Source organism: Bos indicus x Bos taurus, chromosome 4, assembly GCF_003369695.1.
Source record: "Bos indicus x Bos taurus breed Angus x Brahman F1 hybrid chromosome 4, Bos_hybrid_MaternalHap_v2.0, whole genome shotgun sequence".
Lineage (NCBI taxonomy): Eukaryota > Metazoa > Chordata > Mammalia > Artiodactyla > Bovidae > Bos > Bos indicus x Bos taurus.
Window position 1 is genome coordinate 17,435,735 of NC_040079.1, and position 11,602 is coordinate 17,447,336.

Here is an 11,602-nt window from a genome sequence, read left to right on the forward strand (position 1 = left end):
AGTCCAACTCTCACATCCACATGTGACTATTGGAAAAAAGGAGGGCTTTAACCTTCCTTCTCTCCCCTAGGTTTTCTGGCTGGCTGGCTCCCTGCTCATCATCGGCCTGGCCTCTGTGGTCGTCCCCACCATCGGGTGGCGCTGGCTTATCCGTATTGCCTCCATCCCTGGCATCATCCTCATCATGGCCTTCAAGGTGATGAAGCTTGTGGGCTCCCTCTTGACCTCCCCTCTGGTTGGCCCAGTGGCCTTCTTGGCCTACAGATATCTTTCTCACGCCCAGGATCTTTCTCCTTTATTTAAGTATCTGTCTCTGTCGGTTTATGAGAAAAGGGTGTTTTGGCAGATTTAATGCACAAGCCCAGTCATGAAGCTGTGAATGCAGGATATGTTTGGGGGAGATCAGGCAGGCAGTGAATTGTAGAGTGAGGGGTGCTGGGGGGAGGCCAGCTGGAAAGACAGGCCTGTGTCCAGGTTACAAAGAGCCTGGAGGACCAGGGGCCCTGGCGACGTGGCAAGGGTTGCATGCTGGGAAACAGGTACTGGGTTTTGTGGAGGCTGGTGGGAGGGAAGATGGAAAAGGTCAGAAAAGCAGTTAGAAACAATCAGATTAATCCTGGTGGGTGATAAGGATGACCTGAACTGCACTCTGGCTGGGGAATGGGGAAGAGGATACTGCTGGGGGAGATGCTTTGCTGAGGAAGAAGCCACTGGTCTTCATCGGGGGAGGCACCAAGAGCAGGGGGCCCTTCAAGTTGATTCTCAAGGTCCTCGTGTCAGTGGAAGGCTGTGCTGTTTTCTGAGTGTGGTGTTCAGAGTATGCCACCATCAGTGGGTCGAAGCCCTCTGTGATTGGGATGGTTCCTGCACTGTGGAGAGTTCTTGGGTTCCTGGGGAGGGCCTAGGTGATGGAGGAGTAGAAAATCAGTAAAAAGTAAAGCAGTAGAAAGAGCCCTAGGAGGCAGGTCTTTACAGATTGGGTGTAAGAATTTCATTGTATTAGGTTGGTTGGGCCAAACTGGCGTGCAGCTTAGTCTCAATCCACTGTCACCCTAGACGGGACGATGGCAAGGAGACGACCACTTCTCGTTCTCACAGGACTGCACGAGTGCACCTGCTGTATTCTTGCCACAAAGCTCGCTGCATCCTTACTTCTCTGGAAACTGGGATGGTGTAGTGTATGAAACTGTGATGGTCGTATCTCTGGGGTCCACAGCAGTTGCAATTCTGATGTTCTTTGTCACCTATGCCCAGTTTATCCCTGAATCTGCTCGGTTCAATGTCTCCACCGGGAACACTCAGGCTGCCCTGGCTACACTGGAACGCATTGCCAAGATGAACCGCTCAGTCATGCCGGAGGGGAAGCTGGTGGAGCCCATCCTGGTGAGTCGTTCTCCAACCAGGGGTCACCAGAAATCCCCTTAGTGGTGGAAGGTGAGAGGGAAGGGGACCTGAGCCCTCCAGGGGCAGGACTAGGAAAAGAATGGAGGAAAATGAGCCTAAATCCAGCTCCGCCTTGAGCCTGGTGGAGCCAAGTAACGCAATATCACTTTTTTCCCCCCAAATTTTATTGAAGTCTAGTTGGTTTACAATGTTGTGTTTAATTTCTGCTGTACAGCAAAGTGACTCAGTTACATGTTTTTTCATAATTCTTTTCCATTATGGTTTATCATAGGCTATTGAATGTAATTCCATGTGCTATACAGATGAGGCAGTCAACATCTGCCAATCCTGGATTTCCAATCCTCCTTGCCCCCCGCCCCCCTCAACAACCACAAGTCTCTTCTTTATATTTGCGGGTCTGTTTTGTTTCATAGATGAGTTCATTTGTGTCATATTTTAGATTCCACATGGAAGTGATACATTTGTCTTTGACTCAAACTTCACTTAGCATGGTAATCTCCAGGTCCATGCCTGCTGCTGCAGATGGCATTATTTCATTCTTTTTAATGGCTGAGTAGTAACCCACTGTGTGTGTATATGTGTGTATACACACACACACACACACACACACACATTACACCACATCTTCTTTATCCACTCATGTATCAGTGGACATTTGGGTTGTTTCCATATCTTGGCAATTGTAATTAGTGTTGCAATAAATACTAGGGTGCATGTATCTTTTTGATTTATAATTTTGTCTGGCTATATGCCCAGGAATGGGATTGCTGGGTCATATGGCAATTCTATTTTTAAAGTATTTTAAGGAACCTCCATAGTAATTTCCTTAGTGGCCACACCAGTTTACATTCCCACCAACAGTGTAAGAGGATTCTCTTTTCTCCACATCCTTTCTGGCATTTATTACTTGTAGACTTTTTATTGATGGCTGTTCTGCCTGCCTGCCATCACTTTCCTCATCAACAAAATGGAAATAACAGCATCTGTCTTACAGAGCTAGTCACATGTTATTGCCACACTGTTTATAGCCGAGAGATTGTTTTATAATTTTGTTTTCCTTGTACTGGCCTCGTCTTACTGATACCAACTGTATAAACCTCATAAATGATTTTTTCAAAGCAAAATTTGGCATTTAAATTCTATTTTTAGGGTCATTATCGAGAGTTATTGACGTTTTTTACTTTTTTATTGTTGTCAAAGTCAATTTTTACAGTTCCTTTTTTGTCTCCCTCCCCTTTGTGTTGGGTTAATTTGGTTTCTTATTTAATATGTAAATGCTGGATCTGTGTGTGTTTAATTGGATATAAGAAGCATGGAACAGATCTAGCTTTGCCATATCCAAATAACTAACACTGATGTATTTTTATTGACTAATCCATCCCCTATGTATTTAAATTTATTGCTGAATATTATGTTCTAAACAAGCTTCCCATGTGGTGCTAGTGGGAAAGAACCCACCTGCCAATGCAGGAGACTCAAGAGATGTGGGTTTGATCCCTGGGTCAGGAAGATCACCTGGAGAAGGAAATGGCAACCTGCTCCAATATTCTTGCCTCGAGAATCCCAGAACAGAAGAGCCTAGTGGGCTGTGGGCCATAGAGTCACAAAGAGTTGGACACGACTGAAGCAACTTAGCAGGCATGTTCTAAATATTAGGTTTGTTCAAATATATATGGGATTTATTATATACTAGAACATTAGTTGTTGGTCTAATGTAACAATTATAGTATTTTATAATAAGTTTTCTTACTTATAAAGTACGTACTCATTATCAAAGTTCTTTTTCAGAATTTTCCAAGCTATTTTCTCAGGCCTATTTTTCATTGCTGTTGCTGCTGTTGTTCAGTCACTAAGTTGTGTCCGACTCTTTGTGATCCCATGGATTGCTGCACACCAGGCTCCCCTGTCCTTCACTGTCTCCTGGAGTTTGCTCAGACTCAGGTCCATTGAGTCAGGGATGCTATCTAAGTATCTCATCCTCTGCAGCCCCCTTCTCCTTTTGCCTTCAGTCTTTCCCAGCATCAGGGTCTTTTCCAGTGAGTAAGTTCTTCGCATCAGGTGGCCAAAATATTGGCATTTCAGCATCAGTCCTTCCAATGAATATTCAGGGTTGATTACCTTTACAATCGACTGATTTGATCTTGCAGTCCAAGGGATTCTCAAGAGTCTTCTCCAGCACCCCACTTTGAAAACATCAGTTATTGGTCCTTGATGGTCCAAGGCTTATGGTCCAATTCTCTACCATACTTGACTACTGGAAAACCATAGCTTGACAGTACAGACCTTTGCTGGCAAAGTGATGTCTCTGTTTTTTGATATGCTGTCTAGGTTTGTCATAGCTTTCCTTCCAAGGAGCCAGCGTCTTTTAATTTCATGGCTGCAGTCATCATCTGCAGTGATTTGGGAGCCCAAGAAAATAACTGTCACTGCTTCCACTTTTTCCGGTTCTGTTTGCTGTGAAGTGATAGGACCAGATGCCATGGTGTTATGTTTTTGAATATTGAGTTTTAAGTCATCTTTTTCACTTTCCTCTTTCACCTTCATCAAGAGGGTCTTTAGTTCCTCTTCACTTTCTTCCATTAGAGTGGTATCATCTGCATATCTGAGGTTGTTGCTATGTCTCCTGGCAGTCTTGATTCCAGCTTGTGATTTAACCAGCTCAATATTTCATGTGATGTTCTGTGTATATAAATTAAATAAGTTGGGTGACAATGTACTGCCTCAATGTACTCCTTCCCCAATTCTGAACCAGTCAGTTGTTCCATGTCTGGTTCTTAACTGTTGCTTCTTCACTTACATACAGATTTCTTAGGAGACAGGTAAGCTGGTCTGGTAGTCCCATCTTTTGAAGAATTTTCTACAGTTTTTTGTGATCTACACAGTAAGAGGCTTTAATGTAGTCAATGAAGTATGCTGTAATTAGTAATGTAGGAATGTAGTCTGTAGTAAGTAATTAGTAAGCAATGTAGTCTGCTTTAATGAAGCAGAAGTAGATGTTTTTCTGGAATTTCCTGCTTTCTCTATGATCCAACAAATGTTGGCAATTTGAACTCTGGCTTTCTAAACCCAGCTTGTACATCTGTAATTTCTCAGTTCATATTCTGCTGAAGCCTAGCTTGAAGGATTTTGAATATAACCTTGCTAGCATGTAAAATGAGCACAGCTACACAGTAGTTTGAACATTCTTTGGCATTGCCTGTTTTTGGAATTGGAATAAGAACTGACCTTTTTCAGTTCTGTGGCCACTGCTGAGTTTTCCAAATTTGCTGACATATTGAGTGCAGCACTTTCACAGCATCATCTTTTAGGATTTTAAATAGCTCAGCTGGTGTTCCATCACCCCCACTAGCTTTGTTTATAGTGATGCTTCCTAGCCCACTTGACTGCATACTCTAGGATGTCTGATTCTAGGTGAGTGGCCACATCATTGTGGTTATCTGAGTCATTAAGATATTTTTTGTATAGTTCTTTGTATTCTTGCCACCTTTTCTTAATCTCTTCTGCTTTTGTTAGGTCCTTACCATTCCTGTCCTTTAGCATGCCCATCCTTGCATGAAATACTCCCTTGATATCTCCAATTTTCTTGAAGAGATGTCTAGCCTTTCCCATTTTGTTGTTTCCCTCTATTTCTTTGCATTGTTTGTTGAAGAAGGCTTTCTTATCTCTCCTTGCTATTTTCGGGAACTCTGCATTCATTTGGGTGTATCTTTCCCTTTCTCCCTTGCATTTCACTTCTCTTCTTGTCTCAGCTATTTGTAAAGCCACCTCAGACAACCACTTTGCCTTCCTGCATTTCTTTTTCTTTGGGATGGTTTTGGTTACCGCCTCCTGTACAGTGTTACAAACCTCCATCCATAGGCACTGTCTACCAGATCTAATCCTTTGAATCTATTCATCCTGTCCACTGTGTAATCATAAAGGATTTGCTTTAGGTCATATCTAAAAGGCCTAGCAGTTTTCCCTACTTTCTTTAATTTAAGCCTGAATTTTGCAATAAGCAGTTCGTGATCTGAGCCACAGTCAGCTCCTGGTCTTGTCTTTGCTGACTGTATAAAGCTTTTCCATCTTCAGCTGCAGAGAATATCATCAATCTGATTTCAGTATTGGCTATATGATGACGTCCATGTGTATAGTCATCCCTTGTGTTGTTGGAAAAGGGTGTTTGCTGTGACGTATGTTTTCTTGACAAAATTCTGTTAGCCTTTGCCTTGCTTCATTTTGTACACCAAGGCCAAATTTGCCTGTTACTCAAGGTATCTCTTGACTTCCTGCTTTTGCATTCCAATCCCCTATGCTGTTAATTTGTTATTTTTTTGGTGTTAGTGCTGGAAGGTCTTGTAAGTCTTCATAGAACCATTCAACTTTGGCTTCTTCTGCATTAGTGGTTGGGGCATAGACTTGGATTACTGTGATGTTGAATGATTTGCCTTGGAAATGAACCAAGTGAACCAACCAAAATTGAATGATTTTTTTTTTTAGAAGAACTTTAAAGTGAAGTGGGAGTGAAGATCTCTTTAAGCCCCTATTTTCATTTCCTTTGGATATATACCCAGAGGTGGGGTTGCTAGATTCAAAAGCAGAGACATTACTTGGCCAACAAAGGTTCGTCTAGTCAAGGCTATGGTTTTTCCTGTGGTCATGTATGGATGTGAGAGTTGGACTGTGAAGAAGGCTGAGCACCAAAGAATTGATGCTTTTGAACTGTGGTGTTGGAGAAGACTCTTGAGAGTCCCTTGGACTGCAAGGAGATCCAACCAGTCCATTCTGAAGGAGATCAGCCCTGGGATTTCTTTGGAAGGACTGATAATAAAGCTGAAACTACAGTACTTTGACCACCTCATGCGAAGAGTTGACTCATTGGAAAAGACTCTGATGCTGGGAGGGATTGGGGGCAGGAGGGGAAGGGGACAACAGAGGATGAGATGGCTGGATGGCATCACTGACTCGATGGACGTGAGTCTGAGTGAACTCCGGGAGTTGGTGATGGACAGGGAGGCCTGGCGTGCTGCGATTCATGGGGTCCCAAAGAGTCGGACATGACTGAGCAACTGATCTGATCTGATCTGATGGAAGTTCTGTTTTTAATCTTCTGAGGACTGTCCATACCACTTTCCACAGTGGCTGCACCAATCTATGGCAGAGCCTGATCTTGACCCAGCTGTTCCTCCATGCTTCAGATGGGTCCAGGGCAGCAACAGCTCTCCCCACTCACCTCCTCACATCTTACTCCCTCAGGCATTGTATAACCACAACAGGAGGGTGATGTCAAGGGTACAGGTCTTCTGTGTCCTGCACACAAGTCAGAGGTGGGCTTTTCTGGGTGTTCCTGACTTTCCCAGGACATCACTGATGACAAAAGCATTGTAATCCCACTGCCACCTGACCTGGTGCTGGATGTGTTGTGAGATAGAATGTGCTTGATAAAAATGCAAAAATGAGAATTCAATGCCCCAAACTTCCCCACGTTCAGTTTTCATTTGGTAAGGTGTTCTTACTTTGCTTTGTGGAGTGTTTCCCCTAATTATTACACATGCCTCAAAACCCAGTTGTGAAACAAGAACCTTGAACTTTCTTCTGAAGAATTAAGGATGCTTCTGTTATTCTAATTTTTTTTTTTCTGGATTTTGGAAATAAAAGTTTGTGGTTCAGAGGTCAGGACCCTACTATTAGGCAGTATCAGCTCTCTCCTACCTTTCTACCAAGATACTGACAATTACATTTTATCATGCAAAGCATGGTGGGAAGACTAGTTGCTAGGCAACAAGGATTAAATGAAAGAAGTTATTATGCTTTGTGGAAACTGGCATATAATCTCTGGCTGTGAAATTTTGATTGTCAATAGCATAAAAAATAAAATTGGGTTCAGAGAGAGAAAAAAATTTAGAGACAAAACCATGGACAGCTGAATGATCATGAGGGTCTGACTGTAGAGTTTTTTGCTGTGGACCATTTTTTGAAAGTCTTTATTGAATTTGTTACAGTATTGCTTTTGTTTTGTGTTTTGTTTTTTTTTTGGCCAAGAGGCCATGTGGGATCTTAGCTCCCCGACCAGGGATCAAACCTGCACCTTCTGCAATGAAAGGTGAAGTCTTAATCACTGGACCATCAGGGAGTCTCTGATGTGTATTTTATTTTATTTTTTTTTAACCCAGTAGTTGCTCCAGGACTGAGGAGCACTGAGGTCCACTTCTCTCCTCTTTCCTTTTTCCCTCCTCGCTCTTCCACCCCTCCTCCTCCATCTCCTATCCCACTGAGTATTAGTTCACTTGGGCTGCCATAATAAAATAGCATAGACTGGGTGTCTTAAACAACAAATATTATTTTCTCACAATTCTGGAGGCTAGATGTCCAATGTCAAGGTGTTGCAGAGCTGGTTTCTTCTGAGGCTCCTTTCCCTGGCTTTTAGATGTCCGTCTTCTCCCTGTGTCTCCATGTCATCTTCCCTATGTGTGTATTCTGACCTCATTTTATAAGGACATCAGTCATATTGGATTACAATCCACCCTAATGACCTCATTTTAGCTCATTTAACTCTTTAAAGACCACATCTCCATTCTCAGTCATCTCTACAACCGCCCCCTACCCTCCTTCCTCTTATATCCTTCTCTTCTCTCCCCCTTCTTTCTTTCTCCCCCTTCATTGCTCTTGACTTCAGCTTGCTGCCTCCATCCCTCATGCCCATTAAATGATCTTGTTCTTCTTCACGGTGGTCTATTGAGCAAGGCCTTGTGAATACAGAGTTGTAAGCGAGGGACCCTGCCTTCAAGTCTCCTAAATCTGGTTAGAGAGGTAAGACTCACATAGGAAAGTATCAATAACATAACAGAACCCAGATGCCTAGAACCAGGCGAGTGGCCTGGGAAGCAGGGTGTGGAGGATCAGAGCAGAGAGGTGACTGTGAGCCAGGTTGGCAGAGCCACCTGCAGGGAGAAGTGGGGCAGACATTGCACACTGAGAGGAGAGGCAGCCTTGGGGAGGAAAAAGGCCAGGAAAGAGGAATGGTGTGAGCTGAGACCAAAGGTAGGGATGAGCAGTGAATTCGGTCACATAGGTGGTTATTAGGATGCTGTGTGGAGGAGGCCAGGCAAGATGCTGTGAGCAGTGGAGCCTCTGCAGCTTCACTCCTGAGATGCTTTGCGGGCTGTCTGAGGGGGGGCCATTCCGTGAAGAAGCTGAATAAGTCCACCCATTTGGGTTGTATAGCCAAAGGTTCAGAACCAAATGACTTATTAGGATAAAATTTATATGTTTATATATAACTCAGCTTTCTGAATCTCCAGTGACACTTGGGGAGGTGAGGGGACATAGTTGTGTCTAAACCCAGGGGACATGGCAGAGAGGCAGGTGGGAAAGACCCAGACTGGCTCTGTCTTCAAACAGCTGTGTGATCTTGGGCAAGTCACTTACCCTCTCTGGGCCATGTATTCTGTGTTGGAAAATATGAGGATAGGGCTGGATCAGAGGTTTTCCAAAGATGAGTGACCAGAGTCCCGAGATATAGAGCAGATGAAAATGGAGTGTCAGTTGCTAGAGTTCACCCCCAGTGAAATCTAGGAGCTGAGCCTGAAAGTCACGGAGGCAGAGGACCTCTGAGTTCTCTGGGAGCTCTTCCTGTGACAACAAAATCCAGGACCCCCAGACCACACTTCTGGTCTCCCTGGTCGGGGTGCCAAGGGTGGGATGCTGTAATCCCAGGTGGATTTGTGAGAAAAGAGTAGTTGGTTTTCAGCTGAACACCCTCCACCTGAAATATTCCTAGTTTTACATAAAAATCCATTACTGCCTAATCCTGTATAACTCAGCCTTATTTTGATCCAAACATAGTTCATAGGCACTGGCTATGGACAAGAACTTTTACTAAAGACACACAAAGAAATTGGACACTGTATCCTGTTTCCAAATTTAGGCCACTTGTTTTTTACATGAATCTCACACTTTTTTAATATTAGGGTTTTTTCATCTTAATGTTTAAAGAATCTCGATCAGTTTCATATTTGTTTTTATATCCTCCTACTTTCTGTACTCTATTCTACCTCTCACCAGTACTGGTGAGAAGGAGAAGAGTGAAAGCATTAGAACCTTAAATTCAGTGGGTCTTGGTACTTGCCAGTGATAAAAAAGTATGCAGAGGCTGATTGACTTAGACAAATGTGTTAAAGCCAGTATTTATGGGTTTGGATGAAGGGTATTCAGGGAGCGGAGTGACCGTCTCTCTGCACAACATTCCCACATTGTTCTTGCTTTCTCTGACCTAAAATATTACAGTCACCTTTGTCCATTCTTAACCCACTTAATCTGTTCTGTCTCCCCCTTTCACTACCCCAGGAAAAGAGAGGAAGATTTGCAGACTTATTGGATGCTAAATATTTACGGACCACATTACAGATCTGGGTCATATGGTAAGAATGGTATTATTTCAAAATTAGGTTTAGGGAGGTTCAAGAGGGACGGGATATATGTATACTTACAGCTGATTCACATTGTTGTACAGCAGAAACTGATACAGCATTGTGAAGCAATTATACTCTAATTAAAAAAAAAAAACTAGGTTCAAATAAACAAACATTTTCAGTGGGAGAAAGTCCACTGAAGTAAACTCTTCCTGAGTGCTCTGGGGAGAAAACACAAGGCAGACACCAGGAATGCCTTATTTTTTTGCTTAACACCACAGACCAAAAAAATAGGTATAAAATAACAATATGAAAAGAGAGAAAAAAATCCAAATCATCTATAACCAGTTTTTAAAATTTTTTCATTTGAGTTCTGTACTAAGCTTTTGCAGCCTGGTCTCTTCCCTCATCACAGTCCAGGAACTGATCCTCTGAGGTCACTGAGAGTCATATTCAAAGGAATAGATTCAGTGGCTCTCTCTGTGCAAAGATTTTCTAAATAGGACACAAAAGGTACCAATGCTAAAAGAAAAGATTGATGAGTTTGCCTACATTAAATTAAGAGCCTGAAAAGTATGCCACCAACTGAGAAAAGAAATTTATAGTATATTATGTCCAACAAATTATATATACATGTTATATATATTATTAATATATGTTACTGTGATATAACTTATTTCAACAAGAAAATCATACCTGACCTGGTAGAGAAATAGGCCAGAGACTTGAACAGCCACTTGACAGAAATGTGTATCAGATAAATACATGAAAGCATGGTCAACCTTAAAGTCTCCAGGGAAATACAAATTAAAACCAAATGAGAAACCATTACAAATCCACCTGAATGGCTAAGTTAAAAAGACTGTATCAAGCTTTGAAAGAAAGAAAGTGAAGTCGCTCAGTCATGTCCAGCTCTTTGCGACCCCATAGACTGTAGCCAGAGAAGGTGATGGCACCCCACTCCAGTACTCTTGCCTGGAAAATCCCATGGACAGAGGAGCCTGGTAGGCTGCAGTCCATGGGGTCGCGAAGAGTCAGACATGACTGAATGACTTCCCTTTCTGCCGGGGTCCAGCCCCAGCAGGATCCAGGAGTACCCTCAGAATGACGGCCTAGGCAAAAGGATAGCAAAGCAGAGAGCAGGGCTTGATCTTCCTTGATTAACACAGAAAGCCAATAAAGCTCCTGGCACAGAACTTGCTCTGTTCATGGAGGCCACAGGCGCCCTCTCGGTGGGGTGAGGACGCAGGACGCCCCCTCCCTGGTGAAGACACAGGGCGCCTTCCCGATTGGGTATTAGAAGCCCAGGCAAAAAAGTGAACTCAGAGAGCCCCTGTGCCCCAAGGAGTCATCCTGAAAGAAGAACAGAGAGAGAAAAGGAGGAAAAAGAAAAAAAAAGAACGACACGGGGAGACCAAGCTCCGGTGAGCGAGGCCCATAACTTTATTTTCAAAAGGAACTTTTATACCTTGATTTGTACGTAGAGGGAAATGAAAGATGCAAAGTCATACAGAGTCAGCCCAAACATTACATCTGTTTTGTCTTTATCAAAACCAGGATTTTTTCTGCATACCTTTCCCATAAACAATGTTGTGTACCATATCTTCTGGCCTTGGAGGCCTGTGGACATTTTATGACCCTTTTTTGATAAAGGCTGATCAGCCAGAAAACTTGTTTTCCCTTAAAGTGTTTCTTCTTTATTTTTCCCAGCCTCAGAAAGTACTAAACAGAGTTACATTCTCACGGAGCAAAGGTGCAGTGGATCACAACAAAGAAGGAACCAATTAGCTCAAAGGTCTGATGTGGTT

The 11,602-nt window shown here is 43.0% G+C and overlaps 1 protein-coding gene across 3 annotated transcripts in view; it reads left to right on the forward strand.

The window, feature by feature from the left end:
- Positions 1 to 11,602, forward strand: part of SVOPL (SVOP like) — a 134,856-nt gene that overhangs the window by 35,482 nt on the left and 87,772 nt on the right. For all 3 annotated transcript variants that reach the window (XM_027538890.1, XM_027538888.1, XM_027538889.1), the window contains exons 8-10: positions 71 to 196; positions 1,255 to 1,383; positions 9,730 to 9,803. In XM_027538890.1, the coding sequence (XP_027394691.1) occupies positions 71 to 196; positions 1,255 to 1,383; positions 9,730 to 9,803 (329 nt within the window). The remainder of the gene's footprint in view (positions 1 to 70; positions 197 to 1,254; positions 1,384 to 9,729; positions 9,804 to 11,602) is intronic.